Source organism: Copidosoma floridanum, unplaced genomic scaffold (assembly GCF_036245765.1).
Source record: "Copidosoma floridanum isolate Cflo_tuat_1 unplaced genomic scaffold, Cflo_Japanese_pri ptg000001l, whole genome shotgun sequence".
Lineage (NCBI taxonomy): Eukaryota > Metazoa > Arthropoda > Insecta > Hymenoptera > Encyrtidae > Copidosoma > Copidosoma floridanum.
The window spans coordinates 14,976,648-14,998,586 of record NW_028321878.1 but is presented as its reverse complement, the minus strand read 5'-3'; the positions used below and the strand labels follow the sequence as shown (position 1 = coordinate 14,998,586).

The 21,939-nt window shown below is 35.1% G+C and overlaps 2 protein-coding genes across 4 annotated transcripts; both read right to left on the bottom strand.

Annotated features, from left to right (window-relative positions):
- Positions 1-5,887: 5,887 nt before the first annotated feature.
- Positions 5,888-8,377, bottom strand: LOC106642879 (succinate dehydrogenase assembly factor 4, mitochondrial). Of its 2 annotated transcripts, none has more exons than XM_089591756.1 (5): positions 8,284-8,377; positions 7,993-8,059; positions 7,801-7,902; positions 7,641-7,712; positions 5,888-6,106 (listed from the first exon to the last, which is right to left on the bottom strand). In XM_089591756.1, exons 2-5 carry the CDS (start codon positions 8,027-8,029, stop codon positions 5,937-5,939), a joined length of 381 nt encoding a protein of 126 aa, XP_089447882.1. In that variant the 5' UTR covers positions 8,030-8,059; positions 8,284-8,377; the 3' UTR covers positions 5,888-5,936. The 2 variants fall into 2 exon arrangements, with proteins under 2 accessions (XP_089447882.1, XP_014213275.2); XM_014357789.3 differs by having other exon boundaries at positions 7,987-8,059; positions 8,284-8,376.
- A 767-nt stretch (positions 8,378-9,144) lies between these two features.
- On the bottom strand, positions 9,145-21,939 carry polybromo (protein). Of its 2 annotated transcripts, none has more exons than XM_089594738.1 (25): positions 21,816-21,939; positions 21,379-21,624; positions 20,985-21,275; positions 20,462-20,903; positions 20,241-20,353; positions 20,071-20,169; positions 19,936-19,995; positions 19,714-19,857; positions 19,462-19,629; positions 19,230-19,390; positions 18,834-19,143; positions 15,405-15,610; positions 14,549-14,885; positions 13,909-14,481; positions 13,675-13,829; positions 13,435-13,607; positions 13,166-13,338; positions 13,002-13,070; positions 11,891-12,049; positions 11,297-11,419; positions 10,678-10,903; positions 10,450-10,600; positions 10,322-10,371; positions 10,127-10,244; positions 9,145-10,023 (listed from the first exon to the last, which is right to left on the bottom strand). In XM_089594738.1, exons 1-25 carry the CDS (start codon positions 21,924-21,926, stop codon positions 9,807-9,809), a joined length of 4,875 nt encoding a protein of 1,624 aa, XP_089450864.1. In that variant the 5' UTR covers positions 21,927-21,939; the 3' UTR covers positions 9,145-9,806. The 2 variants fall into 2 exon arrangements, with proteins under 2 accessions (XP_089450864.1, XP_089450860.1); XM_089594734.1 differs by having other exon boundaries at positions 18,834-19,128.

The following is a 21,939-nucleotide window of genomic DNA, read 5'->3' as shown; positions in this document are numbered from 1 at the left end:
AATTTCGCTGCCCTTTAGGCATCTAGAGGCATACTCGCACGGATTGTCTTTTCCTATTTCTCCCTGACTCAATATTGCCCCAATGGCATAGTCAGATGCATCCGTTGTCACCACAAATGGTTTTTCTAGATCGGGTGCTTTAAGTACAGGCTCGCTGCAAAGTGCATCTACGAGCGATTTGAATGCTTGTTCATGCTGCTCTTCCCATTTAAACTCTGTACCTTTTTTCAGAAGCCTCGACAGCGGTTGAGCAATTTTAGCGTATCCTTTAATGAATCTCCTATAATATCCAACAAATCCAAGAAATTGTTTGATTTTCTTTGCATTTGTAGGCTTTGGATATTTTCTTGCAGCCTCGATTTTCTTTGGATCCGTTTTTATTTCACCATTCCCTACAATATGGCCTAACACTTTTGCTTCACGTTTTAAGAATTGGCACTTCTTTGGCTCAATTTTAAGATTTGCCCTCGACAATCGCTCTAACAATCTTATAAAGCGTTTGCGATGTTCTTTAAGATTCGACGCGAACACCATTATATCGTCTAAATATACCTCTACCTCATGGCCCTGCAGCCCTGCCAGTGCAAGCGTTATTGCTCTTAAGAACGTGTTCGGAGAGTCCATGCAACCCATTGGCATTCTTTTGTACTGGTAATGCCCCTCTGGTCCCGAAAATGCTGTTTTATGAGCATCATTTTCATGTATTTCGACTTGAAAAAATCCCTGCTTTAAGTCTACCACTGTAATACAGCGTGCCGTCGCCAGATGTTCCAGTATATCACTCTGGAAGGGAAGTGGGTGACAACTGCCCACTGTTATCTCGTTGAGTTGCCTGAAATCCGTTACTACCCACCAGCGCTTTTCGCCGTCTGGTCCGGCGTTTTTTAGTACGATCCACATGTTTGAGCTGTACGGCGACTCTGAAGGTTTTATTATGCCTTGTTCGAGTAATTTCTTAATTTCAACTTTCATTTGCTCTCTCACAGCTGGCGGATATCTATACTGCTTCGTTACTATCGGTCTATCCGTAGTCGTGTTTATTTTATGTTTTAAAAGATTTGTCGCTTTCAGTTGTTCCCCGTCGAGTCCAAAAACGTACGGGTCAACCTCTATAAGCCTTCGCACATATTTTTTCTCTTCTTCGTTGCACCCCGATATGTCGACTAACTCGTGCAGCTGGCGTCGTTTTTTATCTCATTGCCTAGTTTTTGATTCTCTTCAGGGTTTTCAGTTTCTCTAAACATCCGTACAAAGGCTCTTTCTAATGCTTCTACGTCATCCCGATTGACGTCCGATGAGTCAGCTTTCTTCGTCGTCTCACACTCTAAAAAGTCCACCACTGGGACTGGTACATTTATTATTTCATTTGATATATTTAGACATTCGGCATACACCCTACCATTATTGTTCGTTGCGATAAAATTACCGAACAAAATACCCTCTGTAAGCTTTTGTAGTGGGACCCAGCCCACTTTAATTTTCCTGTGCGACTCTTTTATATACGCATATATAACTTGCCTCGTCTTCGGCACAATTTCAAAACTTTCTGATTCTCGTAGCGGAATTCTCCTTCCATTCAATTTAAGTGTATTGTCTTCGGCATTTATCTGACCGTTATACAACTTAAAAATATCCCATCCTATGATTCCTTCTACCTCTATGGGAAAGTCATGGGGGACTACGTGTAGGGTACACATAAAGTTTTCTAGGGGTAATCTTATAGATCCCAAAGTTTGGCGAGCTCCGTGCGTTACGCCTTTTATTTTTAATTTTTCCCTACTATTTACCGCTACTCCAATATCGAGACAATTCTCTTTAATTATTGAAATTTCCGCGCCCGTATCGGCATAAAATGTCGCACCTTCGTTTATATAAGGGCTTTTTAGAATTACTGTGGGTGGTGTGTATCCTATTTTCGATAAATTTATTTTCACTGTGCGAGATAGCTGCTGCTCATCTTTTCCCTCAGCTTTAGAATTTTCACGCGTCGTGGCATAAGTCTCCGATACCTTATGCTTGTCATTATCCATACCCTCCTCTAACACTCCTAACTTCCTCTCATAAATTTCTTCATTTATTGCTTTGTCATGCCCGACGATTGGGGATCGCGTCGAACATCCTGCGAGTTTAAATGCCCGGTTTTCGAGCTGTTTACCCTCGCACTTTGACTATTAAGATTATCTCTCCTATAATCATCCCTGCGATTATCCTGATTGGAGTATTGGTTATTTTGCCTGTCCCGATAATCGTCCTTCCTGTGGTCATATCTATTATAATTATGACCTACTTTTCTGTCATTGTAACTATTTCCACCATAATTATTACTGTTATTATTATTGTTATAATAATTATTACTATCATAGTTATATTTTCTTCCCTGGTAGCGATTCCCTTGGTTGTAAGGCCTTTTACCATTATTCCCTTGTTGTCTATCAAAAATCCTATCGTTTCCATACCGACGGTGATAATCATTATACGCTACCTTCCTATCATACCATCCTTCTTCTTCTATTGTTTCTTTTTTTGGTTCTTCGTCAACGTTAGGATTTTTTATTATTCCTTTTTTTGCATCTTGCCACAATTTTTCACATCCACTAGTAGAATGGGCGCCGTGCTCTCGACAATACGAACAGTATTTTACATCAGCCACACCGTCCCACTCGTCCGTATCTGACTTCCCCACGGGTGCGTCGCTACCGATAAGGCCCACCATGGCGTCATACCGTCTCTCGGCGTTATTTGCTCTCAATCTGCTCTTTTGCACTATCATTGAGCGGCGGAGGCTTAATTCATTATCTACAGTAATGGCAGCTTCAATAGCCTCCTCTAGCGTTTTTGGTTGGAACCCTGCGACGTTCCAGTTATACGGTGCCTTTAATCCGTACAGAAACTGCCTCACTGCTTCACTGTCTGATCTCTTTTTCGACGCGTCTTTCTCGGCCCGCGTCGAGTATGGGTTCGCCTCATGTGCCATCATGATTCCATTGTGTAGTCGCTGGACTCGCCCGCAATATTCCATAATTAATTCGTTATTCCATTGCGTGACAGTTTTAAGCTCCGCTGCAAGTGTCTCTATTCCTCCTATTTTATTGAATCTTCGTGATAGAGCCGACAGAAGCTCGTCAATCGAATTAAATAACGATAATCGCGTGCAGAATTGATCGTCCGCTATGCCTCGCAATTTATTTCCCAAAAGTCCTATAAAATATTTTTCATACTGGGCAGGTATTGTTCCCTTTATCATCCTTACCATTTGCTCAAATAAGGGGAACTGCACGGGGTCTCCATTATACAGTGGTATACCATTTACTGCGTTGTTTAGGTAGCCTAATATATTAAGATTCGAGCCTAAGGCTAACGGTACCCCTGTTTGTTGCCTATTACTAGGAAAAAATTGCATGGTTTGATGCTGAGGAATATCACGTATGTTACTTTGTGTCCTTTGAAAAGATTCTGCCTGATTATTTATCGGCAGCTCGGTTGGTCGGTCACATGCAGGGAAAAGATATTCTGTATTTGTATACACGTCATTATGATTTTCTTCGTATCCAAACCTCAGCCTATCTGTCCTATTGTTTGATGTATAGTAGTTATAATTTTTGTCATTTGAATGCAGAGGTGGCCAATCGCAGAATGGTATAAAAGGTTGTTCACTGTTTGTATTTTCTTGTTCTTGCCGTTTGGTATACTTTTCCTGCCAACTCGTTTTGCCTAGCCCTTCCACGCCTAATTGATCACGTTTCCTGTCTACCCCTATGTTCTCCTTAATCGCATTCTCTTTTAATTCTGATTTTTCTGGTGCCATTTCCAACATCTCTATTTCTGCTGTTTCGTTCGTTGGCTCTGCTAATTTTGTATTAGGATTTTTCTTAAATGAAATTTTTGGTTTTATATTTTTAAATATCTTTAACATAAGAACTTGATTTTTTTTATCCATCTTCTCATAGAGTGCATACGATTCGGGGTCGTGTTCAAGCATAACCGTTATTGTATCTGAATCTTCCTGTGTCATGGAAAAAGTTTCGTTTAAACCATTCCTACCGTTATCAATCTCCTCCCCGTAGTCGGACATCATTATTTCCTTCCCCCTTTTTTTTATATTAGAGTGATGTGAGCTTAATTATATTAGTTGCTTTCAGTCCACGCACGAAGAAATAATAGAAAAAAAAGGATCCTTATTTTATTTCCGATTCTGTATTTCTATTTTACTGGCTTCTAAAACGAGCGGAACTAGCCGTATTCGGGTTAAGTATTATTTTATATTGTACGTCGTTTCCTTAGCTAAAAACCCGAGGGACAATAAGTATATATATTTGGGATGATAAATAGAATTATTACTTACTCTGAAAGAAGGCACAAGACGGTGAACGCCAATATACTCCAAGTCATCCTCTTTACGATAGTTCCTTTTAAAACTGGATGTTGACCCTAGTCCTTCCTTACTCGATAGTAGCTGCAGGTGACTGCCTTGAATTTTCTGCGCCTGTTGTTGCACTGCACTATGTGTGCTTCCCGATTGTTGCCCGAAAATTCCGAAATATCACGTGTAAAAAAAAAATTTTATTTCGCGACAAAACCTACCCCACACTTAGCACCAAAACTGTTACGTAGGATTCTAAAGGTTCGGGGTGCTTAATAACAACGCGGCAGTTAAACTCAATCAATCACTTTATTGCTATATTCCTTGAGGGAAGGCGCTTTGCGGTCCCGGGTGACTTATCGCGACTCACCTCCTTCTAGTCCCGACGTTCAAGAGCCCTGTGGCCACTGCTGCGGGCCTTTTTATGCTCTCTCTTCCCCCACTTGTGCTCCTTCCTAATACTAATAGCTGAAGCTCATCCCACGTAGTATGTTCCATACATACTGTACGTGACACTACATTATCAAAAAACTTTTTTACCTTCCGAATTAATAAAGCTTTAGGTCTGAAACTTAAAAAAATTATTCAATCCCTCGTGAAAGTAATTATTCTACTGTTTAAATATATTTGTATTCATGTTATAGTTTTTATAAATTACATACAAACAATTGTAGCTACAAAGAAGGAATAAAGTACTTATCGAAGAAAAAATTATTTCATTAAAAATAATTCCATTGAGAAAATCTTACTAATCAAATAATTACAGTCTTATAATATTAGGAGATTAAGATAAAATAAATGACAAATAAACAAAATTTTAAAAAAAAGGGGGCAAGGCAATGGAGTCAAAAAAATGATTTTATACACACATATATATATATACATATATATATCACGGGAAAGTATAGCAATGCCACCTGTTTAAAAGTTGTAAAAATCGCTGTAAATTGAATTTTTCACGTCATATCTTACATGGAGAATTGCAGTGTACTATTTTAATATTTTCATATCATTCATTTTTACTTTTTATGAGAAACGACGTTAACAATGATAAAAATTATATTTTAAATATTTAAAAATTAATTATGTGTTTAAGTAGTCTTTGATAAAGCACTTTACTTTAATATTTAGGGCAAAAAATATATTCCGTTTCAGATAATTATAACAAAGAAGTGAGTGTAAAGTTTTGTAGAGATTCATTTATCCAATTAAATATTGTTTAGGAAGATTAATCATACATATTTTTATGACACATTTTTTCATACTCAGGGGGGTAAGTAGGCATTAGGAAATCCAGACAAAATTTTTGATCTTGATACAATGTATTCCCTAAGAAAGCCAAAAGGTGAATTAGAGAATTTTTTAATTTCTAAATTTTTCTTTACAGAAGTGTTTTCGACGTCTACCATTCTATGAGTAAAATTATTTAACTGCATTGTTAAATTGGGTATTCGAAAAAAGCGACTTTTTCAACATTTATAAAGTAATTTAATGATTAAAAATATATTATTTACAAATTACATTAGATTTCAAATAGAATTTATACAACTATTTCGTAGACACTTAAGTTGGATTTTTAAAAATCAGATACGCGACCCTTTCTCTCCCAGTCACCATACCTCGTTGGCTCTGGACCTCTGGGTCCACCTAGTTCTCCAGTATCTGGATTAATGTTGTCTGGGAATGGTTCCAGAGGTTCTTTTTCTTGGTAAGGATGCTGGCCCTCTTCATGCTCTTCTAAGCTCTCTGTGATAAGAAATATTCGTGAAATACTTAAGTAATATTCAAGTAATCGTAGTAACAAATTACTAGTAATACAAAATGCTTCATATGATGCAATGGTTGAATTATAAATGTTTTAAATATTGTTTACTGGTATAAAGTTTGTTTTGTGTTTCATCAGAAAAATTTTGAGTTTGATTCTAGGATGATCAATTATTTTCGACGTTTCATGTTAAAGTCACAAGTAAAAATGATCTTACTCAAAGGCTCACAATACGATAAGGGATAATAACAGATAATAAGAATTGAAAATGTCCAATTTAAGACTGAAAATAAAATTTAACAATTGTTATCATGAGATATTATCAGCAGTTATTTTTTTTTGTCTTGAATAACATTTTTGAAAGTAAATAAAAAATTTAATAATAACAAAATTTTTTGATAACTAGTAATCATTTTAAAAAATTGTAAATGATTGTCAATAAAAATTATCAATTGATGTTATGACGGAATCAAACCATATTTTTCAATTGAGATAAGATTTCACAATTAAAAAAAAATATAACTAATGATAACTAAGTATTGATAAAATTAATAATAATTAAATGAATAAGATTATATGTGCTAAGAATGTTAGACATTATACCTAGGGGATCTCTAGTATTACTACAGTCATAAAAAATAACTCTGCTATGAAAAAATTATTGCATTTGAGTCTACCACATTTTTGTAACTACTTCTGGTTACACTTTAATTTAAGAGCTGAAATGCCGAAAAATATACTCTTACAGCTTTTTAGTACTAGTACCGAGGAAATCTGTGTAGAACCGAATCTTGATCTTAACTGTAAATAAATTTAAGGATGAAAGTATTATTTACTCAAAGAAACTGTCCTCAGGGCAAAAGATATTTAATAAAATATTATGAAAATTATAAGAGTTCATGTACAACCATAAATCTTTAAGACCTAATTTCTTGAAATCTATAAGAATAGGCTTTTTGAAATTTGAAATGTTATAAAATTTGTGTTTGTATTATTTAAATTAATATCTTGGGTACACAAAAAATATTTTCTACTGATAAAGAAGATTACACACTAAACTGTGTGAGGTTCAAAATATTTAATTGTATACGTGTATGTACATACCCTATAGAATAAAATCAAAGCTTGCTATAAAATACACAATTTTTAAAATTATCTCACCTCCAAAAATATTATTGTTTTTCAATTATTTGAGTAAAAAATGTAGAAAAAAGTTTATTATCAAATCATAAAATCGACTATGACCAAAAATAATATTATCAAGTTAGTATAAGTGCTATGTTGAGGTGTTCCTCAATACTATAATCTCACAGTAAAAATTTTATTTCTAACTATCTTGTTTCATATTTTTAACTGGGATTTCGACACAGTAGAACTGAAATTACTTGACCAAAACTTTGTCTCAAAATATGTACATTAACTACAATACATAAACAAATGGATGTTTTTGAAACTCTTTTTTGGGGAATAGAAAAATAAAACAAGGGTTAACTATGAAAATAAATGCTTTATTACCTAGTGGTGCTTTAGCTCTGAGCTTTTTTGGCTCCAGAGGTTCTACTTTCACAGCTTTTGGTATAGTGGCTCCTGAAATGTATTAAAGTATTGTACTTATTTAAAGTAAACTGTAAAGCTCTCTTAACAGGAAAATACATTATGATTAGTAATAAATTACCTATTGGAGGAGTTTCATGAAGTTTTTTCCTGAATTGCTTCAATCTTTCACTTTCCTTTGCCTCACTACCTTCCTCTGTTGTTGAAATACATCTGAACTTACCTAATGGTAAATTCGAGTATCAACAATAAACAAAAAATTGATTTAAATTAATTTTTAACAATGTTAATGAACGCCATTGTATACCTTTACCAGCATTTCTGCATACAGATAAAGTTGTTCTCAACATTCTCAGCAAAAAAGTTACGTTACAATTTATCTAAAAATAAAAATATGAGGTTATGTAATAAATGTCTACAAAATAACTACGATGTAAGCATTATTTTTTAAAATAAAGGAATTCTATCATTATTTATAGTGACAGCTATTATAACCAAATCTCACTAATTGACGCAATTCACCAAAAACTAAGTAAAACAAAAAGAAAACTTTCAATATCGTAGAACTTACCTAGCAATTTTTTAAAACAATAGCTATACGTACCTATTAATACTTCAAAGTAATACTTCAAGAAAGTTTATTCATTTACTTTTATTCATAGTTGATTAGTGAGTGTTTACATAAATGTCACCTGCAGCAACACATTGCAATATCGAAGCGCTGATTGCACTAGCGATCGATTTGTGAACTAAAAAGTCACTGAAAAGGTGACAATCTGATAATACGTAATATGGTGATATGTCATTGACAACAGTGATGATAACATCGTATGTATATGCTATTATAACATTGATATCTGATAACACACACGTGACACACACCGGTGACGTGTGATAGGTGAAGGTGATACCGTGAATCACGATCTGTGATACCATGATACGTAAAATATATACATTTAAGCATGTACAGTCAGTGGAACTGTGGAACTTTGTTATGTCCCGGACCCTACTATTGAACAGTGTACTTCACGCAATAGTTCCGAAATAGAGTCCGGGACAGATCAGAGTTCCACTGAGTGTACAAGCTGATTTTTCAACCTTATTTTGTTTAGATAATAGTTAAAATTTACCGTACTTATCAAAAAGGATTAGGGTATTATCTATTAATTCATGGTCTTCTAGGTTTATTTTCGCCCCCTCATAGTTTAAAAATTAATCGAATTTCTCAAAAAACTAAAGCGCTAAAATGTTTTCGGCCACACAACTTTAGCTACAAAATTAACAAACAAAAGACTATAGATACCATATGCAACTACCATGACACTGATTTGAATAGCAAGCTTGAACCAAATAGCGACAAAAATTAAATAAAATGAGGATATGGGAAGCCCAACAGACGGATTAGTGATTTTTAATATCTGATGAATATCTGATGGATAGAACACAAGAATAGAAAATACAGTAATTGTATCGAAAAATTTATTTTCAAAATGTTAGAGAATTATTTAGGTCACTATTAACAAAACATACCATTCATATTCACTTAAATGTACATGACTAAAAGTAGCACTTTTTCATCCTTTGCATGTTTCTTAAAGATTATGGAAATCTGGATTAAATCCAGATAATACAGCTGATTGGTTAACTATAAAATGCGCGTGTGATCAATTATCTAGTCGACTATCAACAATATTTCACGGTAATAAACCACATAAGAGCAGTACAACTTAAGAAGAATTTACAAAAAATATACCAATCATGCATATTTATATACGAACTTTGCTTCTTTATGTACTAAGTCACACTTTATCGCATCTCTTTATAAATATTCACAGGATTGAAAAGATGATAGCAGTTATTTGTACAAGTATACAATCTCCCAAATATACAATCCTCTTACTTTAAAATCGCAAACTTGACGTGTAAAACCACAACATTCAATAACGAATGAAAAACGAGATTTTTATTTGCTTATAATATCCCGATAAAAACTTGATTACATCAGTCTTTTTGAGTCACTTGAACTCAATAAGTTTGCGATGCGTTTTAATTACAATGATCTGAATTTGGTTACTTAAAAAAATACTTATATCGAAACATAAAAGTACTTATATAATTTACAAATCACTACAGAGTCTTATTGATGGCAAGGACGTCACGCATCATCATGTTTCTCAGAGTCCATAAGGCATTAACTACATTCCCGTGATTACCAACCCCATTACCCAGCCATTCGGCAGGTAATTTTGTGACGTCGGGAACTTGTGTGTTTTCGGGAGTAGCAATCAATTGTCTGTCCCAATTACTTATATACCTATTTTCAGTGTTTAACCCTTCAATATACCTGAAAAAAAATTAAAATTTTTAAACCATGTATTTAATGTATTTATAATTATAACATTTAAAATTCCATTCAAGTTTTTTTTAATATCTAAAATATTATTTACCTCAAGTACGCATCAGAGTGCAATACGCGACTTGGACGAGGTGGAACTGCAATAAACAACGGTTCTGCCTGTTTCACGGCTCCGACGTTATTTGTTTGCGTAGCAGCTGCTGAAGTTTCTAAAATGAGACACAAAACTCAATTTTTTTGAGACCATAGCAAAAAATTTATTTGGACGGAAATTTGAAAAACATACCTGTTTCCATAGGAGCCAGCGTTGTAGATCCTTTTGCAGGCACATAATTTCTGAGAAATTTATAAATGCGATTAGACAAAATCATTTTACACGAACATTTAAAATCAAGACAATAGAACAACACTAACTTGCTCCTATCACTGGGTGGGATTGCTCGTCCAGTTGACTTCAGTATGTGTACTTCCTTCACGTGTCTAGCCAGCCTTTGTACACTTGGGAATGGAGGCTGAGATTTTTTCATCCTACCGCAACCTCGCCATTGACATTTGTATTCGACATCTGAAACGACAGTAAATTACTATCTTACGTATCATTCGTCCACATTATTGAAAATTATTCATCAGTGAAGTAATCACCGTTGCTAGCGTTGGCGAAATAAGTTTGAACATGGCCAGTTGGTTCAACAACGCTGTGTTCTATACAATCGGCCATATCTTCGAATTGCCAATCGCACGTATCCCAACAGCACTCATAAACTAAATCCCGCATTGAAATGGCACCTCTCAATCCTTCGTTTTCTTCGTTCAGTTTGTTCGCGCGCTCCTCCCACACCGACTTTTCTGCTGGGGCTAATTTGCGCCACTGAAAATAAAATGATTCTTCTAACTCACTAGGATAGTGGGAAAATAGGGTTCAAATAACTTTAGACAATATATATTATGCTGTCGTACTTTAACTTGAAGTTCAAAGTTACATCTTCAAAATAATTAAAAGTAATCTTTAATATGCAAAAAAAAATAAATGTCTAATATACTATAAAACAAAAATTGACTTTCATATCATCACTGAACAAATTACAGTACATTTACTTTGATTCACACAAACTGATATCTAAATAATAAACAAAATCACGCATAATGCATGTCGATCTACGACAGAAAAAAATAAGACAAGTCGCTACGAAAGTGAAAATTTTAATAATAGGCAAGAAAAAAAAAGGAAAATTTAAAGAAAGGAGCTAAAGTAAATAAATACCTCGTTGCCGACCATTCTGCTAATGTCTCCAAAGGTTGAATCGGGATTGTTTTGCGTAACTGTCGTGCGCACTTTACTTGCATACAAAATATAGCCCGTAACTAATTTCTTACCCGGCGCTTTCTAAAATTAAACAAATATACGAGAGAAATAATAAACCAAAATTGCAATGCTACTGTCTGCTTTCGACGACAAAAGATCAGACATATAAGGAAGAAAAAGCAAAAGGACAGGAGAAGTGCTGAGAAAAAATAAAAAAAAAAAAATAAAAAAAAAAAAAAGCAATAACATAGAGTTGTAGGCACGTATCATTTGCAGCTGATAACTTGCATTGAACAATACATACACAACAAAAATTTGTGCTGGAAACAAAATGTATGCTGGCATATTTCAATGAACCACAATAAATAAGCTGTATGAAAAAAGCAAGTATAAAAATAAAAATGTTAAGCTGAGGACAATGATGGAATTGGAACGTGATATAGGATTATTATTGGATATTAGCTCAAGTTACATGAATAAAAAAAATTTTGAAAAGCATGAACTAAAAAAATAAAAAATTAACTGCGTGGTCACGATGAGTTAGGGGCCTACCTTTTTGGATGATACGGGTGTTTGATGGTTGGTGAGCACCGGTTGAGCTTCCACAGAGCCAACTGATGGTGGAGCATCCAAGCTGTCCTCACCACCTACTCCTACTCCCAATCCCACTCCCACGCCTAGCTCATCAGACTCCGGGTACGGCGATGTATCCTAATACCATTTTATACATTTGCTTTTGGTATGCGAACTTTTTTTTCTGTAAGCTGTTACGCCCAAATACAAGAGAATAAGAGAAATAATGACTCTTTATCTCTCGGCGCCTAGCTCATTTCCACAATTTTTAAGTGGCTCGTACAATTTTTTAAGAACTTACTTTTTACAGTTATGTATTTACTTTTATTTTTAAAGACAAAAATTGTTTGAACTCGTCCTTAATAAGTCAAAAATTTATGTTTTCAAGGGAAAAACGAAAATAAGGTAAGATAAGACAGTAATTTTTTTTTAAGGTTAATTTTAAGGCCGAATTCACGTTTTAATAGTTATTACTGTAGCATGTTCATTGAAAACAATATACTTTGATACTTCAAAAGAGTGAAATTATTCTCTATTTTTAGGGGGATTTTTTTATCAGGATTTGCTGGTAAATGTTAGCTACATTTTGAAGCATAAAAGTAAAATCGTATTATTTTCAACTGAATTTTCAACTTTCTGTTACGATAACTAGGGCGATGCTATCAGGCTTACAGATACTATTGCTTTCCTTAAAATTTTTTTCTAAGTATATCGAAAAAAAAAACCCAACAGGTGCTCTTAAACTTGTTACTCGTTTTTGTCCTTACAAACAGTAAATGGGATGTATGACAACTTGATATTGAAAAAAATAAATAAAAATAAGTTCAAGTTTTTTAACTGACAATGAAAAAAATAAAATAACAAAACGTGAATATGCCGGCATATAGTACGATTCATGCAAAATTGAAATTAATACAGCCGTACGTAAATGCGAGTTTTTTAATGAAAACTCCAATTTAACTTAAAAAATTCTTTAAGTACTCAGAAAAATACGACTCTATTAAAATCAACACCAAATGAATAAAAAGCATGCAATAGCAACGTGTTAGTCACATGTGATGATATAAAAGTAATTTGATTTTACAATTACCGTTTCATACTGGTTTGTTGACGATACAATAGATTTGACTGAATTTTGTATTTGCGTATCACTAGGCACCTATAACAAGCGTTTCATGCATTGAATTTGTATAAACTATACGCAAGCTTGAAAATAATAATGAGAAAAAGGCATTTAAATGGTTTCATATTTACCTTGGCAGGATTAATAGGTTTTCTGAAAAAATATATTTCATCTTCTGTCACTTCGCTAGAATGATTAAACTTTTTAAGACCATCTGCACCGAGTTTTTTTATAACGTTCTTATTTTCGTCGTACAAAGATTCACAAATGTAAACATCGTCTTCTGGAATTTCTGTAGGCCGACCTGAAAAATTTAAATTTAAATGATCGAACAATCTATTTAACAAGAGTTGTATATATAAGCTCATGTGTAGCCAAACTAGTGAAATTTTGAACATACTGCAAATGTATTCTGAATAATCGAGAACAGCACATTTCCCAACAATAGCAACTATAGGATGTGTAGCTTCAACAGTAGATAAAAACATTTCTTGCTTATAAAATAATTTAGTAGGCGCATGCGTAATTTCGGCTGGAGTCAACATCCATGGTCCTTTGAAATAACACTTTCCACTAAAAGCAGTATTGAAAATAGAATGAAGTGGAAACGAATAATGACACCATGAGAATTGATACTCACTCTTTAGTTGACCAAATAGAATCAATCTGTGCGAGTTGCTGTTTACCACCACTAGTTGCTACAATAACAAAGTCTCCCAATTTTACAGGCCCTACGCATGAATTGTATTGTTCATAATGGGTATTTTCATTATCTGCAGTAAAAAGTATCACATTCTGCAAAGAAAAAAAATTATTTTTAATAGCACGTACAAGGCTCGTAGATAAAATTTAAGAATATTCGCTACAAGCTTACTGGTTTTTCCTTCTCGGCTGGCTTCTCACTTTCTTCGAGCTCGGCTATCTCTTCCTTATGTTTCTCCAACCTCTCTTTATACACGGAAATTATTCTTTTGGGCTCAAGCAGCTTTTCTCTTGGTGTCAGCTTCAAATGATCAGGATCGAAGTTCCAGACTTTGATCTTTTTAAACGCACGCGCCCTTGTCGAATACCTCGATTCACACACATACACGTCTTTCTCGGGAAAGCCCTCAGGTACCATTCTGAAGTAATCCTTAACACTCAATACGCAACACCTACCCACCACCTTGGACAATGTGACAGCTACGTGGGCGTCGCTTTTAAACAGTTCCTTGTCTAGGAATTTTCGCGATGCTACGTGATACGTTTCGCTCGGGCGATAAAAGAGATTGCCGTAGAGCATCTGCTGACCCTCGGAGTTAGTCCATAATCGTTCGATCAGGACAACATTAGTTTCCATACCGCGCTCACTTGGTTCGACATACACGAAATCACCAGCTCTATAAGTTTCCTGGTTGAAACTCATGGAACTGCCGTTCTCACCACTACCAGCTGACCCGTCAACCATCTGCAACAGGATAAATAATTGTCAGAATTGTCGTATAATAGTACGACAATGAGGATAAAATGATTACTTTTTCATTGCCGTCACAACTCTCGTCTTCGTTCGACAAAAGTGCCTCTTGCTGCGATTTCTCTCTCTTCAATTCGGCAACCTGGTTACCCAGATCTACGAGAGAGTAGTTAAGGGCAGGCGAGTGCAACAGGTCACCGTTTTTCGTCACTTCGTCTCTAGTACGCAGAAAGAAGGCTTGCAGCTCAACGCTGTCTTCGAATACTTGCGAGTCCGTGCGAGACAATTTTCTTGCTCGCTCCAAACAATTGAACACGTCTTCTTGAAAACTATCGAGCCTTTTGTACACTTCCTTGTCCAGACGACGCTTGATCAGGTCGAGCGACAGACCTCTAATTCTGTTGAATGAATCAATCGATTATTCTAAAATAATTTAGGCTGTTTGATTCATAAATGAATTTGACATTCGTTGAAAAAAAAAACATGATAAAAAACTTTTTATTTTTCGAATCAACAGACAAGTTTCAAGTAAATTCTATCGTTTCAAGTTTAAGAATGAAACTACAAGCTAGTATGTAGTCATATTTATAGATGATATCAACTGTGTTATCCAACTGTATGACCTTGAGACATTGAAATGTTTTTTTTTTAAACTACAATCGTTGCACAAGCTTTGAAACACTATGTGCTTAAAAAGAATTTGAAGTATTCAAAATAAATAATACTACTTCTGTTAAGGGTGAGAAAAAATATTCAAACCATAGTATGGATCAATTGTAAAACGTAAAAGCATATAGATTACATAGCTAAGGTCAAAAAGTGATTGGTTAACTCGTAAAGAATTAAACAACAAAAAAAGCCATCAAGTATTATCCAACAAATTTTTGTCTAAACATATACGGAGAAAAAAAAATTACTTTTTCCCATCAACGATGTCATGTTCGGGCAGCTCAGACATGGAATCCGAGTAACAACGCCCTTCCTCATCTTGATGATTGTAAACTGCAGTAAATATAGTGGCCAGAATTTCCTGTACTGCAGCTGGAACATCGGGAACGCTCTCTTCGTTCTCGCTCAACTGCATCTTGGTCTGCATGACAAGCCTCTGCAGTATCATGGCATCCTGAAACACGGAATACAAAACACTTTTAATGACCAACCTTGCATCCTATTTAGTGGCGCACATTATAACCATAACCATCACTCAATCTAATCTCATGAACGAAGTAATTGGAAAAAGGAGAGAGGGAATGAATGCTAAAAATGGCTGCAACATTAGAGTCTTCATGTTTAGAGCACACGAATAACATAATGTGCGGCAATTTGGAAACATGGAAACATGTGATTGAAAAGAGAGAAGAAAGAACAAAAAAAAAAAAAAACCATGAAACTCTCGTGCCTCGCTTTTCTTGCACTTTTTCCTAATACGCTGATCGATGTCACGGTCCCTGGTGATTCTGATCGAACAGGCCTTCAGTGGCTCCTTCTTCACCAGGACGACGTTTTGATTCAACTGGGAACCGGTTGTTGTAACTACGTTACCAGTGACCGTCGTCATCGTCGACACCATGTTGTTATTCCTAGCGCCTGCAGCAACGGCGTTTGTAAAAGTCGACGCCGCGATCACGTTGGGGATCGCAGTGGTCGTCATTATGCCCCCAGTGCGATTTCCTACGACAACGACATTCGAACGATTGCGATAAAGCTGCTGCTGATTAAATACACCCACGGCTGCACGGCTGTTACTGGTGCCAGGTATTGTCACGTTGTTGTTGTTACTGATACAGTAGACGACATTGTTGTTGTTGCTGCTAGAAACTGTGCTAGTGATCGTGGTGGTGTTGCCGCCCCCGTCGTCGCACACCATTTCGGTGTCCGTGCTCGCGAACATCATCGCAACGAAGAACGAGACTTGGCATCAACACTTTACGTGAAAGTGCGTTACCACACACACACAGAGAGACTCTCACGTCCTTACGAGATCGTGCCCTCGAAGCAACTCCTTTCTTCTCGATTGTGTGTCCGTGACGAAGTATATGTCGTGGAGATATCTATTTTTTTTAATTTATACGTACAAACATCACCACCTTCCACAACAAATGGGTGAGGTATCTAATCGACTGGGGGCTATGTAGGTAGAAAGGTATGTGCTTCCACAAGTATCGGGACCTGCATGTGTATACACCTCTCTCTGGATCTTTTGATTACTGCGTTTTTGACGAATCGAGCAAATGAATGCTGATTGATATCAACACTTATTACAAACGAGAAATGCAGCAACACTTATTAAGAAGAGTCAAGCCGTTTTTATAGCAACACAAGCTACAAGTCGTCGTGTACAGGTCCAACTAACGAATGCACAATGCACATTGCACACAAAACTACACGAAAACACGACTAAGTATCACACACCACTACTCGAACGTCTCGAACTCGATCAAGTTACTCTCGTGCGTGTGCGCATCGAGCGTAAAAGTACACGATCTCGATGAAAATGAAACGCGAATGAAGTAAGTAACTTTTATCGTACTTAAGTACTCACAACAAGAGGAGTCCACAGAAATTGAGAGTAAGTACTTTCAAGGCACCTTGACTTGACTACTTTCCGATTGCAGTAGCGTGTTACCGTGGAAAGTTTTTGTAACAGATACAGGTACTTAGTACAGGTACGAAAAATTGTCACGGAGCAGTAGGTAAGTACCTATTTTCAAAAGGCCTGCCCTATGCCCTGCAGGATCCAGAGAGCACACCTACACCAAACACCAACTGCTGGGAGAGAGAGAGCGGGTCGAGTGTTGAGATGCGTGACACAAGTGGTGGCCAATGGGATGGCTGCCTTAGCCGATTCCCCCCTTATTGGTCAGAATGTAATTTTAGAGAATATCCCATATTCCCATGGGGCCACGGAAGAGAGGACAATATGGAGAGAAATTCAAGTTATACAAATTTTAGTTTTTCTCGGGCTGAGAAAGTGATGAGTAAGATATAACTACAAAATTTTTGGAGTGCCTGCAGTGTCAGCAAGACACGAGACACGAGACACGACGTTTTTGCGTGTGAGTGTGTGCGCACACATTTTTTACTTTACCCGCTAATATTCGAATGAACTGTGTGTGTCGTGTTGATCAATAATTATTAACTTTTGATGTTTTCATCACAAACTTGCACGAACTTGTGAGTTAATATACAGACTTTGGAGAGCCAACATTTGTCACATTAGATGCCCAGTTGAAAGGGAGTTTCTACTTTATAAACTAATTTATTTTGGCAAATTTCCATTATTTACCGTTTTAATGTGGAACAAACTGACATCTTAGGTAATTAATCGAGCCTAATTTACGGATAACCACATGAAAATCGAAAAAGAGATGAAAGTTTCACTGCAGATTTAAAAAAAAACCACTTGCAACTACACAAATACCAAGATCATAGAACAACTTTTGATCTCGCTTTGAAACAATATGTCTAATAGTCTGGAATTCACGATAGCTCCATGAAAATAAAAAATATATGTTCATTTTCTATCATTTTTAGGATGAAACTTAAGCTTTTAGTTGGTATTATATGCATGTATCCTAATTTTATAAAATTCATATACTATACACGTATAACTTAATCATTTTTGGTTGATTTCTGGGGCAAACTTACAAATAAAAAACGTATGTTTTTTCATAACAACTTCCAAATAAAAAACACATTTTTTATAGCAAACTCCTATGAAATTCATTCATTTTTTTAATACAAAGTGATTTCATGAGGCCTTGGTTATTATATACATTTACATGTAATTTACTAATGTAAATGCCTGTAGCATAAAATCTTGGCTAAAAATATGAGCAGAACAAAAGGAGGAATAAATTTTTTTTAATCTTGTGCTAGCCTTGGCGACATGAGCCACTAGGTACGAAAACTACCGCTATAGAAAGTCATCTGCCAAAAAAAAAGAAAATTATTTTTTATTTTAACAAATTTTTACCTATGCCATAAATGATAATTTAATGCATAACGCATAAAAAATGATAAAATAGAATCTTCTATAGGAGTCTATTATAATTTTTGCTCTGTTTAATAATACAGCAATAATATCTATAAACTCAGGTTTTTGTATGAATGAAACCACTTGTTTCAGTTTCAAAAAAATCATTTAACAGTTTTTTAGCTTTCTGTTACTTATACTTCTAAATTATACATACGTCAATCTTTGGAAGGTTTATTATCTTAGCTTCACTAAACCAAACTGTTAATTGAAGTGCTTTCTTGGTACTTACCTTACTAATTAAAATTTCTTTGTACATCATCATTTCTCATCTATTCTAATTAATTTAACATGTATAAAATGTACAAACCTTGTATATTTGTGAATCTGGCTCGTTGTACTTGCAGGCGTTATCAAACATAAGAAGTATATCAGAGACCAATTCTTCAAGAGATTCATAACCATTATTCTTTAAAATAGACGCAATTCTCTCCATATGTATAGGCTGCTTAATGACTTCATAGTAATCAGGATATTCCCTGACATTCGGCAACTTCATGAATACTGATGATAGTTGCCTACCTTTGGCATCCGTATAATCTTTGATTGTTTCATACATGGTACGCATTTTTTGTACATGCAAAGGCACCGGTTTTCTGGGTCTTCTGTAATTATATAGGTCAATAATATTGTATAATTTCAAAGCTAGGTAGAGACAATTTTGTTAAATAAACAAACTAAAGCTGTCTACGGTAGTATTTCTTACCCAACGTTTCTCGTAGGCGTAGAACCTGTAGACTTTGGCTTTTGTTCTGGAAGAGGTCCTAACTCTTGTACCTTATCTAATAAAACCTTTTCCAAGGTTGTAGCATCATCATGAATCGACGATCCATCTTCGTTGTATGTCCGACAATTCCGAAACATTAACTGTAAATAATTACTTTGATTGTAAAATTTTCTTTTCACTTGAAATAAGTATGAATTAACTGATATTGTACCTTAAAATCTTGAATAAGTTCATTTTCAGTACGATATTTTTCGGCTTTAATGTTGGCTTCAATCGTTAACATATCAATCGGTTCGGATATCACTTGATAATAGTCGGGATATGATTTTTTCGGAGGCTTTTCCATAAATTGCAAAATAGGTTGACGCCCATCATCAGTCTAGGTAAACATACAAATTTTAGTATAAATTGAAAATGAGACCTGATTTACTTTAATCGAGTTTAAAGAAATCACTCTACTCACGATATATTCTATTACACACTTAACAAGTTTGTGTAATCTTTTTTTCAATGGTATATTGTCTTTATATTTTCCACGCGTCAATATATTTGAAGCTCTTTTGATAAGCTTTGGATGCGCATCACTTTCATCTTCCGATTCGGATTCCTTACATAAAACAGAAGTATAATTAGTAAAAATTGTACTTCCTTCACTTGTATTTATTAAATACTTTATCAAGAATACCTGATCATAGTCCAATTCTGACACTTTTTCTTGCATGACTTTTTGCAGCTTTACTGCAAACTGAAATTAGAAATGTGAAATTATTTGTTGTTTTTTTTTTTAGTCTCATGTGAGTCAATATTTTGTCTAGTTTACCTTGTACAATCGTGTAGTGTGTACATTATACTTTTTGGCATTTTCAAATACAAGATTCATATCTGTAACAACTTCATGAATTGATCTATATTCTCCTCTCTTAAATGTCAAAAAATAAATTTGTTAAAACAAATTTGATATTTTTTAACAGAAAACTACAAAACAAATACCTTAATTTTTTTACGGATCTGTAGTAAAGATATAGGACGTTTGATCATTTTATAGTAATCAGCATACAACTGTCGAGAAGGAAGCGTCCAAAAAAATTCACTCATTCTTAAACCTAAGGCAGGTAAAAATCAGAAATTGTAGACCATAATTAACGACGTAAAAAAAAAAAAAAAAACCAACAAAAAAAAAAAAAAACATACAATGTAAAATAGTTCAATACCTGTGCTATTTGGTGCTGTTCTAATAGTTTGAAACAATTGCCACTGAGGATTATCACTTTCTTCGGTATCTAATGGATCTTCTTCCTCGTCATCAGACTCCTCATCCTCATCTTTCAACGATGCTGCTTGAGATAAAAGAGCATGTGCTGATTTATTTCCCCGTTTACTTCTAGTGGATAACGCAGCAGACATAGATTTCAGTACTGGACCGCTAACGTCTGCTGTATGTTTTTTGGCTGCTGCTGTGATTATTTTCTTTAGTAATTTGGCATCTTTGTAAATCCACGATCCTGGCTCATTGAAATTACATGCATTGCGACACATGAGCAACAAGTCCCGCTCCAAGTACGCAAGGTGAGTATATACATTTTCTTGAATTTTAATTGCTATCGTTTTGAGATCGATTGGTTGGTCAATGACTTCATAATATTCTGGATACAGCTAAAAGTAGGGAGAGAAATTAATATAATTTAAAATAATCTAGGTTAATAAAAATAAGTGCATATTATCTAAAAAATTTACTTTTTTTGAAGGTTTGAGAAGAAATGGTATGTGAAGAGCTCTCGTACTATCCATAGGATCGGTAGCTAACATAACTGCAGCAAAAAGGTCTTCGTAAGCTTGCGAATCTTCATCTGGATTAGTAGAACTTTCGGAAGTATCTTCAGCATCTTCTTGCCGAATTACAGTTCTTCTTGTGTTCAACCTTCTTCCTTTAACAGGTTCATCTTCCCAATCTTCCATTATCCTATTTTTTGTGCTATTGCAAAGATCCCAAAAATCAATAGCATCTTTATATTCCGAAGAATTACGCTGCAAGATAAAATAATGTTTTACATTCTCGCAAGTAGTAATCAATAATTTGCATCCATAAATATTATTTCATGTTCATGTGCATTAAATTTAGCTTAATTACCTTATAGAAGGCTTTAGCATTGTTGACTATCAACTGAATATCAGCAGCCAGTTCGTCCATGTCATGATATTCATCGGTTTTTAATTTTTGTTGGACCTTTAATAGATCCATTGGATTAGTAACTACTTCGTAATAAGTTGGCTCCTGTCTTCTCTTTGGAACACGTATAAAAGCATCACACAACAAGGTACCATCATCCTTCTTGTGATTTCGCAGTACATCATATAACTGATGGCACAAGTCACTCTGATGCAAAAAAAAAAAAAAAAATAATAATAATAATAAGTACTTCATTGATGTTTAAAAATATTTTGTAAAGTAAAAACTATGTGAAATTACTTTAAAGCCAAGCAAAATCGGAAAATGAGTGCAAATGCGCTAATGCAACTTATCACATAGTTTTCAAGAGAAAGACGATATTTTAGGGACAGACTTACTGGATCGAGTTTTTTCCTTCTTTTGGCTTCTCTGGGTTCCGGTGCTACGTCGTCCGGATCATCCTCTGTACCTCGACTGGCCACAGACGAGGTCCTCCGGCGTTTATGCATCTTATTCCTGAAC